The 23,518-nt window shown below is 38.7% G+C and overlaps 1 protein-coding gene across 2 annotated transcripts in view; it reads right to left on the bottom strand.

Moving 5' to 3' along the window:
- Positions 1-23,518, bottom strand: part of Tex11 (testis expressed 11) — a 289,769-nt gene that overhangs the window by 19,232 nt on the left and 247,019 nt on the right. The window contains exons 25-28 of one of the 2 annotated variants that reach the window (XM_076561732.1): positions 8,087-8,236; positions 6,342-6,450; positions 5,257-5,377; positions 2,495-2,673 (exon numbers count right to left, since the gene is read on the bottom strand). In XM_076561732.1, the coding sequence (XP_076417847.1) occupies positions 2,632-2,673; positions 5,257-5,377; positions 6,342-6,450; positions 8,087-8,236 (422 nt within the window). In that variant the 3' untranslated portion in view covers positions 2,495-2,631. Of the gene's footprint in view, positions 1-2,494; positions 2,674-5,256; positions 5,378-6,341; positions 6,451-8,086; positions 8,237-23,518 lie in introns of those variants that run through there. The other variant, XM_076561730.1, reaches the window with a different exon arrangement.

The following is a 23,518-nucleotide window of genomic DNA, read 5'->3' as shown; positions in this document are numbered from 1 at the left end:
ACTTCTCCACAACCTGATGGTTAGGCCCTATTGCTGAAGACATCATTTACTTGTATCATCGAACATAAGAGAAATCAAACTGGTGCCCAATTAGAAGCTTCGCTCCTACTGACTAGCATTCATATGCTGGAAGGTGTTCTGCATGCTACTGAAGGAGGGAAGCCATTATCAGTATCACGCATGTACAAACCTGTGACCTACAACACCGACCTGCCTGCAACATATACTGCTGCAATAGGAGCACAAATGTTGTGGGAGTAGCCAACTACTTCTGGATTGGATTTAAGGCCCACTCCACGAGAAGGCATCCGTACGTCACATTAAAGTGGCCAGCAACCTGAGACTAGATAGGTGAAGGGTCCTAGGGGAAACTTATTATTATTCTGCTAAAGAAACAGGAATATGTACAAGGACTCCTAAGGACATATGGCCATACCCATAGATCAGTGCTTCATGCAACTCTCACCAGAGAAGCTTCTTCTTGCAGTAGATGGTAATTAACATGGAGACCCACAGGAGGGGAGGTGGAAAGACTGTAGGAACCAGAGGCGGTAAATGACTCCAAGGACACAGCTTCTTCCAGACACAACAGAACTGGTACACATCAACACTCATAGAGACTGTGACAGCATGCATAGGACCTGCTCAGGCTGAAACTAGAAAAAGTTCTAGCCCTGAGAAGGGGAGGCAGACACAAGTCCCACCTCAACTAAGACACTATTTGTGATTGATACATGCTAGGAAACCTCCTTTCCACCTTTCCCTGTGTGTACTAGACGAAACAACATTCCTTTCTTTTACAAAGACAGCTAAAGTTCTTTACCCAGCGAACTACCTTTTTGGGGGGTTTGCTTCTCAGTGTGTGATGTGGGGCTGATGAGACAGTTCAGGAGGTAAAGGCATTTACCTGTAGCCAAGCCTGACGACCTGAGAGTGATCCCAGGGTCCCACACGGTGGAAGGAGAGAAATGATTCCTGTAAGTAATCTCCCACTTCTACATGTAGCATGGCACATACACACTGTGTCACACATATGCTGTGGCTCATGCATACCCCAACAATAAATACTAAAAGTGTAATACATTAAAGTTTGTAAAAAGAGCTCTCATGGCCACACAGAGGCACTGGTGACTGACTTAGATGCCAGCTGTGAGGACTGGGGTCATATTTTAATAGTAAGCCTTTCCTCCTCATCATCTATGTGTCTGGATAGTCTTAAAATTAACTAGCAAACATCCCTTCCATGAGGTGGAAGAAATATATGTATTTCCATTTTTCCTGGCAAGTACAGCTAAATTCCTGAACACATACATAAAACAAACCGAAGACGACTCTGAAATTTGGGAAGAAGACAACTAGCTAGGGACCTTGGAACCAAGGATTGGCATAGTTGTGGATACCCTGGGTTTTCTTTTGTTTTATATATCCCCAGACTTGATACTAGAGACCAAAACCATGCAGACAAACAGCCCCAAGAACAGGATGTTCTTTCTAGTGAAGAGACCCACAGTAACAAAGAGTCCTCTACCATCTTAAGCATCAATGGAGACTAAGTGGAAAAAATGTTTTGTGTGTGTGTGTGTGTGTGTGTGTGTGTGTGTGTGTGTGTGTGTGTGAAACACTTGTGTGCATGTGTGTGAGCGCTGGTGCCAGGCTTTTTGTTGGAAGTGCCAGGGTCAAGTTTCCTCCCCTGCACAGTGCTGTTAGACAAAGCCAGCTAAAACAGAAGGCTAAGTGAGATGCACGGTCTCAACATGACATTAAAATGTCGAGATTTCAGTAAAAATATCCACTAAACTAAGAACTCAGAATATCTTACACCGAACAACAAAAAAGACCACTTGATATTTCTGAGATGACCAAAATGTTATAGTATCTGCTAATGAATTTTTCTATGGCTTGGAAAGCAGTGGTAAAATACAGCACACAATCTACTATCTTAACACTTTTGAGTGTACAGTTCACATTCACATTGCTGTGCTACTAGTGCTACTACCCACCCACTACCGAGCTGCTTCAATCTAAACACTCAAATGCTATGGACGCTGTCCCTAGCAACCACCACCACTCTGTTTTCCATATTGATCAATTTTACCACTCTTGGTGCTTCACATAAGTGCAATCATACAAGATTTATCCTGTTATGACACATAACAACTTGATGAATCTCCAGAGAATTATGACGAGTCAAAAAAGCCAATTTCAGAAGGTTATATATTGTACTATTCTAAAGATATATATATATATATATATATATATATATATATATATATATATATATATATATATATATATATGATTTCATTTAGATAACATTCTTGGAATGACAAAGTTATAAAAATTGGCAATATGTTAGTAGCTGGCTATTTTTAAAGCTGGGATTGAGAGAGAAGTGGGAGGCATAAAAGGGCAACAAAAAAGATCTCTGTGCTGATGGAGATGTTCTCTGTGTTGCTTGAAATAATGCCAACATTTTGGTTGTGATTTTGTCTCTTGTTTTTCAGGTTTTTTTTTGCGGCAGGTATATATGTAGCACAGGCTGGATTCAAACTCTCTACATAGTAGAATATGCCCTTCAACTTCAAACTTTCATGCCTCCATGTCCCTGTGTGCTGGGATTAGGAGTGTGTGTCACCACGACTTTTGACTGTGATGTTGTGCTATTGGGGAAACCTGGGGAAAGGGTATACAAGATTGCAATGTTATTTTTATTAAGTATAATTATTTCAAAATAAAAATTTAGTTAAGAACAACCTAATTCTTTAAAAAAAAGACTCCAGAATATGAACCTATTATTAGAGTACGCAGGACTGCTTACTTAGCATGTGGTCCCCTCCCAGCTGAGCCATTAGCTCTGAATAGAGGCCCAAGCTTCTCATTTGACCCGAGATTTCCTAGCAAAAACTGGTAAAGACATATGTTCTCATAGAATGAGTCCAGTAATTAAGGGACAATTGACTGAATGTGTATATAACCACCCAAATCACATGTTAAAGTCCTAACCTTTCAAGTGCCAATATTAGGAGTTTGGGTCATCAGGAAGTGATTAGAGATCATGGCAGTCCTCAAAAATAGAGTTAGTACAAGTATCAAAGTTCCTAAGAGATCCCTTGTCCTTTCTGCCACCTGAGGTTACAGCAAGAAGTGATCTCATCTATGAGGGAGCAGGCTCTTACCCGAGACTGCACTTGGGCCTTAATCTCAGGGCCTTCTCAGCCCCTAAGGCTGGGGAAAGTAAACTTCTTTTTAAAAAAACATGCCTTTATTATTAGTGCACGTGTGTGCATGCATGCGCATTGAGGAGGAGCACACGCACAGCACAGTAAGCATAGGAAGTTCAAGGACAACATTCGGGACTCGGCTCTCTTTTATCCCAGGTTCTCAGGAGTAAACTCAGGTCGTCACATTTATGTGGCAAAAAAATTTCACTCATTGAGGCATCTTGCCAGCCTAAATTATAAGGCACTCAGTCTAGAACATTTTGTTCTAACAGTCCAAACTAAGACATAAGGTCAGGAGACCTGGGTTCTAGTTCTGAGTCCCATTCGTCAACCACAAATGACTTTAACTAAATTAGTACCCTGATTTTTTGAATTTTAAAAATGTCTTCAAAACTGTAAACCCAAGATAAATAATAGTGGCACTGGCTATGGAATCACTGTGCAGGAATCATATGAGATAATGGATGTAAAAGTAAAACGTGAATGCAAAGTGTAAAGCATGATATATTAGGCAGAGGTTTTGTATTTGTGGAACAGGCATTTTGTCTATGTATGGAGGTAGCTGATAAAAGTTATTGGCTTCATAAATAATGAAACATGATAAATGGAGACTTTTCTCCCAAGTGTTTGAAACAAAGCAGATACATAGCATATTCAATCAAAAAGAAAAAAGCAATATATACAAGATAAAGAGATAATAGTGTCACTAAATTAGTCTCTGTATAAAAAGCTAAGCATATGGTCATGTTGCAGGGTATGGGCAATAACAGGCCGGAAACTCATCAGAAAAGTAGAAAACACCAGGCTCCCTAAGAGATGAGAGATAGGGATTGGAACTGCAGTGCGATGGAATAAAAGAGTGAACCAAGTTCCTCAGAGAAGCTGTGGAAGAAGTCTCTCACGGAGACTACGCAGAGTGCTAATAGTCAATGTGGAGTTACAGCAAGTCTACTTTTTAATTTGTATATGAAAACATAGTTGAAGGTCTAGATGAAGCTCCTGGCTTAGAAGTGGGTAGTTTTCCTCTTCCTAGAGGGTTGCAAAAGAAAAGAAATCCAGGTTGCTCAGTGCTGAAGTTTTTTTAAGATTTAAATTCCTATAGGTCAGAATTCACCTGCTCCAGGAGAATTCGAGGTCTCTTTGGTCACGGACGGTTTGCACCAGACTGGCTTCCTCCTGCATTACATTGTGATTTGCAGATACTGGTATAGAGAGTCCTTTGAGGGTCTTCTATGCTATCACGTTACCAGTAATTTCATCTTTTTATTTGTAGTTTAAAGTTTTTCAATGAAATTAGATTTTCTTTTTACTTTTTCTTTATTTTTTCTCTCATATAATATATCCCAACCAGAGCCTCCCCTCCTCCCAGCCCCTACCTTCCCTCTCCCCCAGATCTATTGCTCCTCTATTTCCCTTCAGAAAAGAGCAGGCCTCCCAGGAATATCCAATGAACACAGCATAACAAGATGCAATAAGACCAGGCACAACCCCTCACATCAGGGCTGGATGAGGCAACTCAGTAGGAGGAAAAGGGTCCCACGAGCAGGCAAAAAAAAAAAACAAATACAAAAGAATGAAATACTAGTAATGTGACAGTATAAATGAACCTCACAGGAACCAAAGAAATCTTCACTGAAAAGAAAAAAAAATAAATTGAATGGGACCAAAATACAGATCTTTGTTCCGTCTACTTTATCACCTGCCTCTGAGAAATGGTAGAATAATAATAAGCCTTTTTACAAAATTAATATAATCATAGGGGAAAGAATTATATCAGGCTCCAAAATACAAAACAATTCAAGATGCCTGGTTATCTTGCTATTTTGACCTAATCCTTAGTAAACTTGTACTAGAAAATTCCTACCATTAACTATATTTCATAAACACAGAGATACTTTGTAGTGGATATCTGCATTGTAATGTGGATTTACCATAAAACTCATATTAGAAAGCATCATTCTATATGAATTCTAGTATACAAGACATTTTGGTTCCTTAAAATCAGCTCAAAGTTTAATATTGCTCTTTGACTTACAGTTTGGCTAATGAGACTCAGAGCACTTTTTAAATGGCCCCAGATTTCTTTCAGAGAATACAGAACTGTATTTGATACTCCATCTGACACCAAAAGGTTAATCAAGTTGCGCATGCATTCACTGAAAAACAAAAAGAGAAAAGTCATCCCATAAGGAAAGAAATCAATGGCCCCAGGGCTAAGAAGTCAAATCTGACTCTCATCCACACAAGAGCTTCACAACATTCCTGCTTTCCTCCATTTTCGCTTGCTTCTAACCTTGGAAGACAGATTTTTGAAGGTGTGAAGGGGTCGATCAGTCCTTCCTTTGATCATGCCTGTGGCTGTCTTTTTAGACAAAAGCATTTCCCTCATGAAAGAATTGTTTAGCTTGTGTGTGTGTGTCGGGGGGGGGGGGGCTCCCTTGTATGAAGGTCAGGGGATAACTCTCCAGAGTTGGTTCTCTCCTTCTACTATGTAGGTCCTGGAGACTGAACTCAGCTCTTCAGATTTCAAACCAGGTACCTTCATCTGCTGCACCATTTTGCTGGCCAAATTAGTCCACCGTCATATTTTATGAGCTGGTTCAACTTAGGGGCATTTAAAGGATCATGCTACTTCTTTAAGTGAACAAAGGACGTGGGGTTTAAACTGGAAAAAAAAAACAGAAATTTCACTTCTCAGAACAGAAAGACTGTAATGAACTTTTCTAGAAAAAAAACCCCACATACCACCTAATATTGATACTTAAAGATAAGCATTAGAAAAAAAAAGGAAGAAAATAAAGAAAAAATGTTGAAGTTGAGCAGTGGCAACTAATTTCTGTTCATTTGGGATATTTAGCAAATAACATGAAGGAAGGAAGATACATAGAATTATTTTATTATATGACTAGACAAAGAAAATCAAAACACACCCTTTTTTTCCTCCCCTGGGACCAGCAGATTCCTTGATCTTCCTTAATACTCCCCGGTGACTAGTACAATTCTCACTAAAGAGCAGTCCACAAGTTAGTTTCCCTATCCTCTTTTGTGTTGGTCCAGTTGATTACGGTGGGTGACTTACGGGACACTGACTGATTTAGGTGTCGAATTACATTTACTAACCTGTATTTCAAAACGTCAATTGGCTCTTTCTTCTTGTGGATCGATAAAAGTTTTTTCAAGGCCTTCCGTGCAATAGTAGGATAGTGTGCAGGCTTATCCATAGCTAGTACTATAGGAGGGAAGGGAAAGGTTATAAACACCATCACAATCGCATTCATCACACTTTTCATACAGGACTACTACTTACACTCTCTAATGGGACAAGATTCTCTCTAACTCTGTCTTTGTCTCTTTGTCTCTGTCTCTTTAACACAAACACACACACACACACCAAATTTTATAAAATTATGACTCTACAGATGCTTTCAGAGAGAATCTCTAATTTTCAGGCACAATACTACAGTAGGACTTTCAGGTTTTCTTTTTCTTTTTCTTTTTCTTTTTTTTTGACAGTTTCTCTGTGTAGCCTTGGCTATCCTGGAACTAGCTCTGTAGACCAGGCTGGCCTCGACTCAGAGACCTCCCCACCCCACCCCACCCCCGTGCCTCCCCCACCCACCCCATGCCATTGTAGGGATTAAAGGTGTGTACTACCACCACCCAGCTTCTGGTTACATTCTTTCTTCAACGAACAGTTACGGTTCTGTAACCATGCACACAGCCCTCAGGTGATGCAACTATCTTATGAACCACAGTGAAGGAAAGGCAAGCTAAGAAAGAAATAGAAGCAGATCAATAAAACCCTGCTAGTCAAAGCCAGAAAACACTACATTATATTGCTTTGTTGTTGTTGCCAGATGCTACAAAACAGGATGCCTTTGGCATTACTGTATTGGAGATAACTGTTCCTAAGACTTCCAGATGCATTCAACAAGCCTGTAGAGCAGCTCCATTATATGAGGAGCGGTAGTCATCAAGTATGCCTCATCCGTCTCATGGCTCTAGAAAATCCAAGGCAACTGGAGTGTGCTGGAGGCTACCTAATGCCTTTACTAACCATGTGCGTGCTCTTGAGGAGACTAACAGGCAAAGGGGAGATAATCAGGGCATTTCCTGAGTATACTCCCCAGTCGGCTTTGAGCCCCACAAGTCCTACACTATAGCTCAACTAGAATTTGAAAATAACAGTTGCATAAAAATATTTCCAACACTCTAGGGGAGTAAGGTGGCTCCGTGGGTAAAAGTACTCGCCATCAAGTCTGATGATCTGAAATCCTGGGGCCCATATGCTACAAAGAGAACTGACATCTGTAAGTTTTCCTCTGACTTTCATACATGTCCATGCATACACACACACACACACACACACACACACACACACACACACACACACACACTAATGTAAATACTGTATCAAAATATTCCCAAATTTCTCTATACATTTTTAGCAAATTAGTAAGGTTGAGTCATCTTTGATCATCACAGCAGCTATTTATCATTTCTAGCTCCCTAAATAAAGCTAACTTTCTAAGGTTTGAGCTTCCCTTATCATGTAGTTACATAATTAAATTCCACACATAGACTACATTGGAGCACCTATTATGAGCAATGTTCTCCACTAAGATTTATCAGTACAATACACATATGTAACTATTGCTCATGACCTTAATGAGATTATAATCTTATAGAGTGAAAACAGATAAATGTATAAATGATTATAGTTTAAAATAGTTTAAGAATGGCACCAGAGAGGGAGAAACAATGTAGCATTAGAAAAAGTCATTTCCTATCTCAATGTTAGAGTAGGGAAAACAGTAGGCTCTAAGTGGGCACTGGCCTTACACAAGCACCAATAAAGCACTTACACGCCATTGTTTCAAGTGTTCTGCTTTCTATATCAGGCCTTCTCCATACTGACTCCAGGAAGCTGTACAGTGATGGATCGTTTGTTTTGGTTTTAATTTCAAACTCATACAACAGAAGCATTGCTCCACAGTCATCACTGGAAAAGTCTCCTACAGAAAAGGCCAAGTTTAACATCTTCTGTTACTGCACATTAGTACTCTCTTGGGCTAACCTAACTGGACAGATTTTCCCACAAGGAAAAAGTCATTTCACTTACAATCGGAAGGTCATACGAGTCTCTATCAATAGACTTTCAACATTTGAACATCTATAAGCACATCACTAGGTTCACTGCCCTGTGATGCATTTTCTAGCATTCCTTACATATTGTGAAAGTTCCATTGTGATGCTTGGAACTGGACTGAAAACATTCTGCTGTTAGTGACAAGATTCTTATTAATATACTTGTCTCCTCTGAGCTTGAACTTATATCCATGCTCACTGTCATGGCTGAATTTAACAGAAAATACAATGCTGCATGAACTAACTGGTTTTATTTTGAGCAAAAGAGTTTCCAAATTTGTTTCATTTACTAAGTCACAAGTATATCTTGGCTTTCATCATGGAAAGAATCTTATTTCAGATGGCATATACCATACTTTGTGAGACAGTTTTATTTGCCTTCTATTGAATGAATATTTGAGGCAGCTGGGTGCAGTAGCAGGACATGGTAGTGCATGGTATGGTGCTACACATTTGTAATCTTGGCACCTGGAATGCTGAGGGCAGGAGAACTGAGAGTTGAAAGCCAGCCTGAACTACAGTGCAAGACCCTGTTTAAAATGTTTTAAGGTATAGAATAAGTATAATAATCAGAATGAAGTGTCTCTAAACATCAATAACAGTTGGATGGATTTCTATACCCTACTCCCCACTTTAAACCACAATTTGAATAGAGTTCAGAATGATTTGTTGTGTTGTGTTTTGGTTTGTTTGAGATAGAGTCTCCTTACATAGCCCAGGTTGGCCTAAAACTCTCAGTCCTGCATCAGCTTGGATTACAGTATGTGCCATCATATCCAGCTAGAGTTCATAATCTAAAGTCAACTTTTTGTGCATGGAATGTTCTCACTTCAGTACATAAGCTGCATAACAACAAATGGCTAAATCAGTCATGAATAAAATGCTGGATTAATTATTATGTGACACAATTTCTAGGGAGATGTGAGAAAACATCTACTCATGCCACATAGGGTACTGAAGATAGACCAAAGTAAGCATACTACAAAAGACAACTTGCTGAACCAAAGAATTTTATTGGTATCACTTACAGAAATATCACTGAGGGGTTACTTATAGGAGCAGAAATGATGCAAAGACAGCTGTATCACCAAAAGCCCACCCTAGCATGAGTGACAGCTCATAAAAGCAGGAAATCTGGAGTGCATTGTACAAGCTACAAGCATCTCAACAGGCTGGAGACTGTCCTTCTGAGGTAGCTCAGTTGTTTTGAGCCTCTTCTAGGCAGCTTGCTGGTCTCTGCTTCTTCCAGTTAGCTCTGCTGGAGAGTGTCTCTCAAAAGTTCTTAGTGCTTAAATATGCCTGGGGAGGAAAGGACCTAGTGCATCTGGTCAGTTTCAAGGACTTCCTGAAGCCATTGAGTTGTTTACTTCCTGAGCTTAAGGAGTTTCCCTACAGCAGGGATGTTTTACTTTCCCCTAGAACATCCTGGTGTTTTTACCTCTCTACAAACATCTTGTGTCTTAATGAGCTTCCCTTAGGATATCCTGGTGTCTTACTTGCCTTTGAATATACATCCTGTCTTAAAATATCCCATTGATGAATTCCCTTTTATATCCTGGGTTTTTAATGAACTTCCTTCTAAGATGAGAAGTTTTAATCATGGAGGAAACTGCTACACAACAGAGTGCCCCCTTTCTGAAAATGCTTAGGAGCAGAAGTATTTCAGGAGTTTTCTAGATTTTGAATACTTGCATACCTATGAGATATAATGAGAATTAGACAAAATCTAAAGAAAAAAATTCATTTGTTCTGTTATATTTCTATGCAGAGCATGAAGGTAATTTTGTATGTCTTCTCTATCCTTCTTCCTTTATCTCTCCTTTCTTCCTTTTCCTTCTATTTATTTGAATGGGTATGTATGTGCATAGGCACTGTGGGCATGTGCAATTAAGAGGACAACTTTTAGGAGTTGTACCATATGGGTCTTGGGGATCAAACTCAAGTCATCAGGATTGACAGCAAGCCCCTTTACCTATCCAGCCATTTTTCAGGCTTTCTCCTCACTTTTTAGACAGGGCTTTGGTATGTAGCCAAGGTTGGCCTTGAATTCATGGTCCTCTGCTCTCCACCTCTTGAGTACTGGAATTATAGGTGTGTACCAATGTACCCAGCTTATATAATATTTTCAGTAGACTTTTGTTTTGACTGTGATTGGTCATATGAGGTCAAATGTGGGATTTTCCATTTTTGGAATTATGCCTATCCTAAAATGTTTGGATTTTGGAGAATTTTTTGATTTGTATTTTCAGATTTCAACTTGTAAAATAAATCATAATTTATAATCACAGCCATAGATACTCAACAAACTTCTATACCTGTTATTACCAGTACTGAAGTTGGAAAATGATTCTCCCACAGTTATATGTTATCTTGTAAATACTACTATCATTAAATTTAAAGAAACTTTAGTGGGTTCTTCCAATTCTGCATAATTTTCCAAATGAGTTTTCTCTAGTTACAGAGAATGCTCATTTCTTCAATCATTTTTCAGTTCTACTTTTTCAACGTTTTCTGATGTTTTTTCTTTTACTCCTTCCTGGCCTTCAATCACCTGCTTCAATCACCCTTTCCAGGACAGTACAACACTTGCTAGCAACAATGGAGTGAGGGCCAGAATAAGACTATTCAATAAAGAAGCTATGCGGGGCCTTTGCAGTCCATTCTACAGCATACTCAGTCCAAGCCTTTATACCAAACATCTTTGTAGCTGATGGTAAAATGGCGCTGGTGGGTCGGCCGAAAAGTCACAGGCCATGGCAGAATCCAATGTTAGTTTTTAGAGCTTTATTGGGAGGGAAAAGGGGAGAAAGAGAGCCAGGCCTGGGGAGGAAGCAGAGCTGGAACAGAGAGAGGAAACACAGGAAGAGAGTGCAGAGAGAGAGATGGGGGTCTGCATCTGGCTTTTTAAGGCAGGGATTGCATGACCATGCTGCAGCTTTGTCCCACCACCACCGTGTCTCACAACCGCTGCGTCTCACCACTGTCTCCACCATATGTGTGATTGGTGAGTCCCTTCCCGCGGCTGCAGCCTGACCTATCTTCTTCAAGCCGGACCTCCAGGGTGGTCTTGATGAAGTATAGGATGCTGTCAGACCATGGAGTGGTCCACGTGCTGTGTACATTCCCAGCCCTTACTCATTCCATGATGATGATTTGGGTAACCTGTGCTGATGCAGAGATCTTCCTCTACCTCAGGGATGCTTGAGATAGGAACCTAGGATCCTGGTTTGTTATTTTAACTTTTATTTTTCTCTCTCAGCTGAAGCCATGGGACATAAGGGTGGATACCAGTAAATTTGACTGCATAACAGCTTCATGGGAACTTCTGCGAGCTAACGGGCAAATGAAAAGACTTACTTTATCCCCAAGCTTCCTATTAAAGCTCTGAATCCTTCCCCCCCCCCCCACAGCCCCCTGCCACGTGCAATCACTTCTGTCTATCTGACTTCCGCTTTCCGCTCTCCGGCAGTAGAAGGGCTCTAGTGTTGTGGGGGCTCTTCTGCTGCCTCTCACCCTAACTCACCTTAACTCCTCCCACTCATTCTCAAGCTGCTGTGAGAGGCACAGACGGGTCTGGAAGCAGGCTAGGATCCATGCAAATAAGTTTATGATCAGGACCCACCCACATGGGGATCACAGTAATAAGCATCGCTCCTTAGCCAGAGATCAGTTCACACCCTGCCCCCTGGCAGATCTTCCAAAAGCTGTCCTCAAGCCAGCAAACATAAAAAAAAAATTCAAGACACAGAGTAAAATCTATCTTTTGTCCCTCAGACCTCCTTGACATGGGACTAGAACTTAAGCATCTGGAGAGCAAGGCTCCTGACCCCACAGGCGAAAATGTCATCTGTGGCATTCAAGGTGTACCAGGGAAGAGATAAAAAGCCTGAGAAAGCCTGAGAACAAAATTGTCAAGTGCTGGCACTCGCTGGCTCCCAAAAGCTGTTGGATCGCTGTTTTAAGTGAGAGAAAAAAAGACCACTCGGGCTAGTGCATGCCCTGCCAGGCCAGGCCCTTAACTGAGCCTTGTTCAAAGTGCCACCTAGAAAGACAACCAGGCACCAAGGGGCAAGGGAACATCAAGCTAAGACCTCCAGCAGACCTAGGCTTGGCCACAGGCTCACTTGCAGGGAACCCTGAATGCAGCATGGAAGCGATCCGTGTCTTTCCTTCTGGACACCAGAGCCACTGACCTGGTCCTGGGAGTTTTGGGGTCCCACCTCTCCTCATTTCCCTATTGTCAGGGTAGGGGGACAGCCTTACCCCCCTCACCAGACTTAATCGTACTTTCAGGGTTACTTAATGGGAATAGATTTCCCAGCTAAGACAGGAGCTTTCATTTCATTGCTCCCTCCATGTGCCTCACTCCAGACCTGTCACAGTGCTTCTCCTCCTCATGCACAGACAGGGCCCTGATCTCGGCCTTGTCCCTAATTCCAAAGAAATAAGTACTCCTGCACCACAAACTTTTCTCTTCCCAGTTCCCTCTTCTAATCAACTGCTCAGCTAATGGTTACAGGACCACCACAGAACTGGAGTCCAGAGATCATCAAGTAAGGAACTGTAACAGCTAAAAGGCATTTACACCCCCAGACCCAAAAGCATCTGGGCTCTACAAAAACTGACTTTAATATAACTGTCTATTACTGTTAAATGCTTCCAAGAATTGGTCACCTGTGTCTCCTGGATGCAAAACTAGTAAAGCAAATAGGTGCCTTAAATAATCTGTCTCTGATAAATCTTAAAAACATGTTCCAATCTCTCTGTCTCTCCTGTTAACACTAACTAAAACAAGCAGAGTACTAAACACCACAAATGGTCACTAATCTTCTCATGTCTGCTTCTTAACATGTTCAACATTTTCCCCAAGCTCCAGAAACCAGCTTAAATCCATCTGGACAGGTCGGATCTACTTCAGACTTTTCCTGTTTCACCAGCATCCTGTCAGACACAAAAGCAGCCAGGGTGCCCAGCCAAGAGGGATGGACAGCTCCAGGACAGCAGGACAGCCCACCATCCCAGAACGCCTGTCTACCTCAGAAGGCCCCCTTTCCCTATTCTCCCTAAGAGCCAACTGATGCCCACCAAGTCAGCTTTGGAAGCTGACTTCCAGGAGAAAAGACGCCCCTATTTCTATTCACTCGCTTTTTTATAATAAGCAAAAAGTCTGGAATGTTAGGATTCTGTACATGCAACAGCTCGGGATCCTAACATCTTACATCATCAGTGGACATGGGCGACTGCATACCGCCATGTGGTCATGCAGCCTCCTCCTTAAAAAGCCAGACGCAGACTCCCACCCCTCTCTTTCTGTTTCCTTTCTGTTCTCTGTTCTTCTCCCGTCCCTCCCCTATCTTTCTCTCTCCCCAGGCCTGGTCCCCTTCCCCACACCCATTTCCCCTCCTAATAAAGCTCTAAACACTAACAGTGGGTTCTGCCATGGCCTGTGACTTCTCCGCTGACCAGCCAGCGCCCTATTACCATCACCAGTGTTCTCTAACTTGATCTCAGGACTGTTAGTGAGCCAGTGACAAAGTTAGATGATCTCTCATGTCTTCATTGGTTCTTATGTATACCTCTGAAGGTTTAAATTATTTTTTAATCATTAAAATTAATGTTTTATTTTTCAAGTATATTTTTACTTTAAAGAAAAAATAACAAAGCACAGGCATTCAAATTCAGGTATCTGGTTAGACATTTTAGCCAAAATTAACAAAAGAAAGCTGTTACTTTAAGAACAGTGGCATTATTTTTGCCAATGTTAAAACTTGAGATTTCAAGCAAATGTTTGAATTAAAAATTTTTTTAGATTCATTTATTTTTATTTCAGTTTATAGGTGTCTTGTCTGCATGTATGTCTATGTACTATATATGTGCCTGGTAGCTGTGGAGGCCAGACAAAGGCATTGGATCCCCTGGAACTGGAGTTACAAATGGTTGTGAGCTTCCATGTGGTGCTGGGAATCAAATTTGGGACCTCTGGAGGAGCAGCCAGGTGTCTTAACCTCTGAGCCATCTCTCCAGCCCAAATGTTAGAATATTAAAACACTGTTTTTAATCATCATAGCTTACCAAAGAACATTTAAATATTTTTCCTGAGATTAGTTATATTAACAAAAACCAATATCATTTGCTAAAATTTTAATATATAACATATGTAACTATTTTATTGTGCAAATTAATGTGCCAATGTTTGGACAATTTTCATAATTAGGGAATTAACATTTTCCAAATGACAACATATGGTATTACATTGATAAAATTATTAGTAAAAGGTCCATTCATAGTACTAGACAGTAGATTTTAGTATAACTGCATGAAAATTGAATGGTATTGTTTTAGATTCCTCATCATAGTCAGTTAAAATAACTATCAATTGAATTTTAGTACAGTGTGAAAAATTATATCTACAACTATATGAAAAGGTTATCAAAATGTTCCTCTCAAATATAGTTAGATAAAAGTAGTAAGTTCTGGCCTTCAGTGGCACAGTGAGGTAACTAAAGTTCATAATATCCTATATATCATTTGTTAATAGCCAGAAGAGAAGAGTCTGAAGTCTTTAAACAAAGTAATAAGGTGATGGAAATGTTAATTAACCCTGATTTGATTTAGTGAATACTGTCTTGATATATGTCTTACATATAAATACCATTGAAATAAAGATATAATGAAATGGAAAAGTGTCCTATGTTCATGAATTAGAAGATTTAACACTGTTAAGATGGCAATACTTACCGGGCGGTGGTCCCATACACCTTTAATCCCAGCACTTGGGAAGCAGAGCCAGGTGGATCTCAGCAAGTTTGAGGCCAGCCTGGGATCTCTGTGAGTTCCAGGAAAGGTGCAAAGCTACACAGAAAAAACCTGTCTCAAAAAACCAAAAAAAAAAAAAAAAAAAAAAAAAAGTGGCAATCTTTTTTTTTTTTTTTTTTGCAAATGATCTGCAGACTTCATACAATCTCATTAGAATCTCAGATAGGGATATTTTCCTCAAGAAACTGACAAATTGTTTCAAAAATTTATATGAAAAGTCAACTGACACAGAATAATCAAAATAATCTTGAAAGAATATCAAAATTGAGTGGCTAAAATTTTCTGATTTCAAAGTTTACTACAAAAGAATGAAAAGATGGATATTATAGTACTGCCATAAGGACAGATGTATACATCAATGGGATCTAAATGATAATCCAGAAATACAGGCATGTATATATGGCAAACTAATTTTTCACATGTGAGAAAAGACTGTCCACAGGGAATGACTAGTCTTTGAAACAAAAAGTTCTGTATCAAGTAGACAATTACATGAAAAAGAATGAAATTGGACTTGTACCTGACACCACATCCAAAAATTAACTCAAAATGGATCAAGCCTATTTTCATAGGACTGGATGAATGAATTTCAGTCTGAAGGTATTAGATTATGTACTGTGTTCATGGGTTCTTATAAAGTGAGGCTAACCTTCTTGTTTTTTTTTTCTCGTTTTATACTAGATTACCCTTTCACCTTCTGCCATGTTATGCTCTCATAGATACTTCCACTGATTTTGGACTCCCCAGCCTCCAGAATCTTAGACAAATTATATAGTAAACAATAGCCACTGGAAAAAATGCACATCATTTGTCATAAGGAAAAGTAGTCATCAGAAAAATCCACCATAACCTACCATTGTATACTCACTAGAATGGCTGAAAAAAAAAGCATTGTTAAGGAGGTAAAGAAATCTGAAGCTTTATATACTGCTAATGGGGATGTGAAACTGTATAAATGCTTTTGGAAAATATCTTGGCAGGTTCTCAAATGACTAAGTATAGTTATCATATGATTAGCAATTCCACTTCTAGGTACATAACCAAAAAAGTAAAAATATGTCAGACAAACTTCTAAATAAATGTTTATAACAGCATTGCTCATAATTACCCTAAGATAGAACCAAGCCAACAGTGTATTTGTACAATGGAATATTTGACTGTGAAAGTAATGAAGTGCTGATACTTGGGACAACATGGGTTAACTTTAAAAATATGAAGTAGTGTATATTAAATAAGCTAGTCACAAACCATACATATTATATGACTCCATCTATATGAAACATTCAGAATATGCAAATCTGTTTGAACAGAACATAAATTAGTCGTTCATGAAATGCAATGGTCAATGAAAGGTTCAAAGTTTCTTCATGATGTAATGAAATGTTCCCTTACTATGGTTGCACATATCTGAATACAGTAAAATCTATTGAATTATACATTTTATCGGTAAATTCTATGGCATGAGTTATATCCCAATACATTCATTTTTCCAAAGAAAAATTAAAAATTAAAAACTTAGTTTATTTGTATGAGTGTATGCCTGTGGGAGTGCATGCCACATGTGTGGGTCATTTGCAGAGGCCAGAAAAGGTCACTGGATCTCTTGGTACTGGGTTTACAGGTGGCTATGAACTGCCAGTGTTGATGTCAGGAACTGAATTTGTACCCTCTGAAAATCAGCAAGTATTCCTGACTGCTAAGCCATCTTTCTAGCCCCCGACATTTGTTTTTCAAATTGAATTCAGTACATCCTATTGTGCTTGATTTCTTTCCCTCATGATAACACCTGTAATTTTCATCTATATTTTCACATGGACTAGAGACTATTTCCTTTTGTTGCTTTGCAGTATTCCATTATATAAAAATGATTCAACTTTTTAATTTATCCTTCTGTTGACACAGTTGTTTCAGATTTTTAGCTCTTAGGAACAGAAATAGTGTGAAGAATCTTGTGCATATTTTAGTGAATAGATTCATTTATTCCACTTGAATATATGCTTATGGGTGAGACTGCAAGGTCACTGCTAAGATGTGTGTGTGTGTGTCAGGTTCTAATAGATACCACTGAACAGTTTTCCAAAGTGATTTAACCAATTGCATGCCTCCCAGCAGTGCCTCAGATTTAGTTGCTCCCCATCCTTATTAACAGATGGTATTAAAAAAATCTTTGAAACTTTATTATCAGAGGGGTGGGGCATGCATGCCTTGGTGTGCATATGGAGATCGGAGGACAAATTTGTGCAGTCAGTTCTCTACCTTTCCATAGGTCCTAGAGATTGAATTCAGGTAACCAAATCCGCACGGTTGTACAGCAAGTGCTTTTACCCATGGAACCATTTTGCCAGCCCAACAGTTGGTATTTTGATCTTAGGCACTTCAATGTGTTTGCAGTGTGAGCTGTGGTGGCACACACCTTGAATTCCAGCACTTAGAATACAGAGGCAGGTGGATCTCTGTGAGTTTGAGGCCAGCCTGGTCTACAGAGTGAGTTCCAGGACAGTCAGGGCTATATAGAGAAAGCCTGTCTTGATAAAAAGAAACAACGCCCCCCCCCAAAAAAAAACCAGGAGTCTCCCATGGGCTCATGGATTTGAACACTTAATCCCTAGTTGGTGGTACTATTTGGAAGTTCATGGAACCTTTAGAAGATGGATCCTTGTGGAGAAAGTATATCATTGGGGACAGGCTTTGAGGATTTATGGTCTTGCTCTACTTCCTGTTCTTTCTCTCTGCTTCTTGTGTGAGGATGAAAATAGGATCAGACAGCTTCCCACTTCTGCAAACAGGAATTCTCTACCTGCTGCCATGCCCTCTCCACCATGATGGACAGTATCTCTTTGAAACTGTGAGCCCCAGCTGGGCGGTGGTGGCGCACGCCTTTAATCCCAGCACTCGGGAGGCAGAGCCAGGTGGATCTCTGTGAGTTCAAGGCCAGCCTGGTCTACAGAGCGAGCTCTAGGACAGGCTCCAAAGCTACACAGAGAAACCCTGTCTCGAAAAAAAAGAAAGAAAGAAAGGAAAAAAAAGAAAGAAACTGTAAGCCCCAATACATCCTTTTCTCCTCTAAGTTTCTTTTGGTCATGACATTTCATCACAACAGAAGGTAATTAATACAGGGTAGCATCACATTTTAATTATAATTTATATCTCCTTGATGAATAATGATATTAAGTATTGAACTACATTGGATATTTTCTTTTGTGATGTTCCCATGTAATTCTCATGCCTATTTTGTATTTGGTTGTCTTGTTGAGTTGTAGGAGTATTTTTTTTTTACATAGTCTGGCATTTGTCAAACTTGTTTGCTGTCTTCTTCCTATTTGTGCTTTGTACTTTTCTCAGTGGTAGCTTTTATCAACCTGAAGTTCTTAATTGTAGCAAGGTGTATTTTATTGTTATTTTCATGTATAGTTGATAATTCTTTGCATTCTCTAGGTAGTATAGATATTCCTCTATGATTTTTCTTACAAATCTTATTGTTTTACATTATGATACATCATTTTTTGAGATGGGATCTTACCATATTGCCCAGGATGGCCCTGAACTCCTGGTCTTAAATGATCCTGCCTTAGTCTCCTGAGTAGCCATGGTTACAGAATGTGCCAATGTGCACAGCCTATCTTAGGTCAATGTTTATATATAGTGTGAAGGAGGGGTCAAGGTTAATGTCTTTCCCATATTGACATTATTTTAATATAAAACAAGAGCAACACAACAGACATTTCCCCATTGTAAAGCACTGGACACATTTGTTGCAAATCAAATCACTACTTGTGAGTCTATTTCTGGATTCTCTGTTTTGTGATGTAAGTCTTAGAATTCCAGCTATCTTTTTCACAAGTGTCCTTTGCATCTCCAAAATCAATTTCATATCATCCTGCCAATTTCTGCAATTAAATAAGCTAGGATTTTTTTTACTGGAATTCTTTAAATTTATGGATCAAATTAGAAAAAGCTGCATAATAATACTGACTTCTTTTCTAGCCCATGAACATTATACTTAATAAGTGTATATATACACATACACATATATAATCTTCATTATTTTAGGTCTTTAAAATTTTTAGTGTTTTTTAAAAAAATTCAGTGTAGAGGTCTTCTACATCTTTCCTTATCAGTTAATTTGAATTTGTTCCAACATGATTGATATATCATGGAACAGTTACATATAATGTAAATTAAGTGTTGACTTATGTTTACATTTCTATGTCAAATACTAGATGAATGCAAAGAACTACACATAGCTGTATTATGCTGTATAGGAATATATAAAACACACGTAAATGCACAACTCAAATTTGTATCAGCCATCTCAGTTCACTGCATGTGTTATGAGATATGTCCATCTATGTCTATTGCTACAAATTCCCCTCAGATTTCAGATATTTCTCCTTCCATTACTTCATATTTCACAAGCTGCAATCCTTTTGACATCCTCTTGTATAAGCAGCCATCAGGTCTATTTCAAGCCAAAATGCCAAATTTATTGTAGCATTGATGTATTTTAGTCATTTAACATATACCAAACTCTGATAAAATTTTATTAGGTTGTTATCTTTATAAAATGTATCTTTAAGTTCTCATGTATATTCCTAACCCCATTTTCTCCACAGCTTCTTAGAATTTATTACACACATTTGCATGGGAGAATCATTTTTAGTAACACATATGTCATACTATAGCAGAAATGACTGTACATGTAAAGTATGTGCATTATTGCTAACCTATATACCCATGAAAATCAAAGTTCTTAACCAGAGCACATTATTGTGAATAGTATTTTTGTCTTTTACCTTGTGTCCAAGCACAAACAGTATTTTTAAAAGTTATTTAAGTCAGGTTTCTTTCTTCAGCTCCTTCAGTGATGTTTGTGTGGTTCATTTTTATATAGCCAGACTCATTTATCACAGTGTGAGTTCTATGTGTAGTTCCCTCCACAATCTGGTTGATTTATTTTTGTGTTGTATATACAGTGAAATTACTCTTTATGGTATATAGTTATATGGGTTTTGATAGTATATACATATGTAAATATATATGTATTATCATGGCTCCTTAAAAACAGTCTTTTGCCGTATTTTATTTCTTATATTGCCCCTTTATAGTAAATTCACCTCGTGTCAAACCTCTGGTAACCACTGAAGTTATTTTTGGTTCCTATACTTTTATTCGTTCCCGGATGTCAAACAAATGAAATTATATCCACATAATCCATATAGATACAGTCTGTCATTTTTTAACTTAGCAAATACATTTAATATCAATTTACTGCTGAATAGTATTTCATTACACAGGTGTATCACAGTTATCAACTTCAGTTTACCTTTTGCATTCCTGTTAAAATTAATTATATGGGCGCATCCTAGGAACAGCAGATTGGTCGGTGCTCTATGACACCTTCAAAGTCATAGTATATAGAAACTGCTCTACTTTTATGATCTCTTTAGAGAGGCAGAACTCCCAGTCAATATATATGCAGGACAGAGAGTGTTTGCTCCACTTTCCAATACAGGAATGAAGGCTGAGAGTCAGGTATGGTAGTACATACCTGTGATCCCAGAACTCAGGAGACTGAAACAGGAAGAATGCAAGTTCAGGACAGCTTGGGCAAATTAAGGTTGAGAGATTAATCTGCCCATAGATTGATGTCCAGCAAACCAGTGCAGAGTCAGGCCTGTACTCCCAGGTGGTCTGATCCACAATCTACTACTAAAAGACAAGCAGGGGAAAGGCGTATCTGGCTAGAAGGTTGGAACAGAACCCAACAGACTAATTTTCGAAGTATTTGGCCTGACAAAGAGAGACCCTAGCAAATATTTTGAAAATGGTTTTACATCAAGATGATCACAAATGGTCTTTAGGAGCTAACCAGGAGAAAGTGATGAATTAAAGATGTGAGATGGGTTTCTGGTAGTCTTGGAATTATTCCAGCACAATGTTGGGAGGAAGCCATGGTAGCATATACTTCATCTGTTGACACAAGTGGAGAAATCTTCACATCTCACCATTGAAAATGAATTAAGGAGTAATACTGGTAATATTTGTCACAATGAAGATGTCATCTTCTAGTCTTAGTTTTTGCATACTTTCATCATGAATGGGTATTAAAATTTTCATTCATGTCTCTTTTCCATGAAGATGAGCACGTCTCCCGCCCCCCCCCGCTGCCACTTTTTTTTTTTGGTTAATGTGTACTACCTTTTGCATTGCTGTATTCTTAAACTAAATACTAATTGGCCATAAACTATTCTGTCTGTATATCACTGGATTAAACTTACTAAAGAAATTTTAGGACTTCTGCACCTATCATTCAAGATAAGGACCTCACTCAAAATAAGGACCTGTGGTGTGTTTTTTGTTTGTTTGTTTTGTGTGTGTGATGGATACTCTTTTCTGATTTTGATATGAGGGTCATGGTATCCTAAGATCAATGTGTTCCTTATCTATTTTTCATATGTTTCATATTGAAATGGAATTAAATCACTTTCTCCCCCTCTCTTTCCTCCCTCTTCCAGCCAACCTCCCTCAACCCCTCCGATGTCCTCCCTGCCTTCTCAGATTGATAGCCTTTTTCTTTGATTATGGTTGTTACATATATATGTATTTATGTATGCACAAACACACACACACATCACTGAGTCCATTTTTGTTTATGAGTATATAGTTTCAGAGCTGACCACTCTGCACTGGACAACCAATAAGGTGGCTCATCCCTGGGAAAGGATACCTCTCCTCCCAGTAGTCATTGGTTGCCTGCAGTTCTTTGTCTAGGGATGGGTAAGAGATATTTGTACAAAATTGCCATTACTTCTTAATATATTTGGAAGACTCTACTAATGAAATAATTTCCTTTATGTAAAGTTATTTAAGATTCCATTTCTTTAACAGGTGCAGAACTATTCAAAATATTTGAAACTGGCTCATTCAGATTCTTTCTCTTTGGGCCAATTCTGATGCACTCACTAGGAAAAAAGAATAGAGTTTTCAAGGAATTTATTCATTTTGTCTATGTTCAGATTTATTGGCATAAAGTTATTAAAATCACATTAAGTGCTTTTTGTATTTACACATGTATATATGTGTACATGTGAAGGTGTATTTGCATTGGTAGGCGCATACATGGGGAGGCTAGAGGTTGATACTATGTTCCTCAGTCCTCTCCACCTTATTAAACCCAAAGGAAGTAGAGAATGGCATGATGGGACATGCTTATAATCCTAGCACTTAGGAGGCTGTAACAACATCACCAGTTCTGAGATTGTCTCAAGAAAAAAGAAGAAAGACTGTAACAATGACAGTGGCAGAAAACTGAAATAGAAAACAAACATACAAAATAGAAAATACCATAAGATGGTTTTTGGGAATAACTAATAGGAATCATACAATTGCTACATATGTTATGAGATGGATCAGGAAAACCTGGAAAGGATAGGATAAAAGGGTAGATTATTGAATCTACTTTAAACTAAAAGGCAACTATATTCTCAAATATTTTACATTAGTATGGATTTTTGTATATTGATACAAATTTAAGGTTATTTTTGTTATAATGTATATGTTTCTACTCTTGTTTAAGGTATTGTACTTATGCAGCTCATTTAAAAATAAAATGTATAATTAAGAAATACAGGTTAGTAGTTATCTATAATAACCAAACTTGTAGTCATGTTAGGTCATACAGAGATATTTTAAATATATGGTCTTCAAACACTTCAAAGACCTACAGGATATAGCATTTAAAATGTTTTAATAACTTAAGGCTTTTCATGACAGTGAGATGCATCTGCTCCTGCAGTACCAGTCTACTTCAAAAAAGGATGGTGGGCATCAAAGAACTTCCATATGGAGTCTGTTTTTATTGTGGTAAAGTTAGCCATTGGGCAAGAAACTGCTCTTGCTTCGATTGCTGACAATATGCTGTCCAAACTGGACAAAACAGGACACAAAAGAAAGCAACTGACAAACTTTGCCAAGGCAAGGCAGGACAGTCCTTCAAAAATTCCCTCTTCACAGAAAAGTCTGTCAGATATTCTATGCCCGTAGGCTGAAGGTGGATGCTCCAACATTGCAAATGAACCTTGGGTGACTGTCCAGGTAGCCAGCTATTTCTGTCATTTCAGTAGTTTTAGAAGTTGCTTGCTCTGCACTTTTTGTTTACTCAGGTAATATTATATCCTTCTCAGGTCTCTGACAGAGTTGAAAATGAGACAGTTATAGTTACAGTTTTCTTTGTTACAAAATTCAGAAAAGAAACACACAAAAGAGGTATAAAGTATGTAAGGATGAGAGACATAAAAGCTTAAATTGTTTATCTAAGAAAATATTTTGGAGGT

The sequence above is a fragment of the Peromyscus maniculatus genome, chromosome X, assembly GCF_049852395.1.
Source record: "Peromyscus maniculatus bairdii isolate BWxNUB_F1_BW_parent chromosome X, HU_Pman_BW_mat_3.1, whole genome shotgun sequence".
Classification (NCBI taxonomy): Eukaryota; Metazoa; Chordata; class Mammalia; order Rodentia; family Cricetidae; genus Peromyscus; species Peromyscus maniculatus.
The sequence above is the reverse complement of the archived record's forward strand: the minus strand, read 5'-3'. Positions and strand labels throughout refer to the sequence as shown.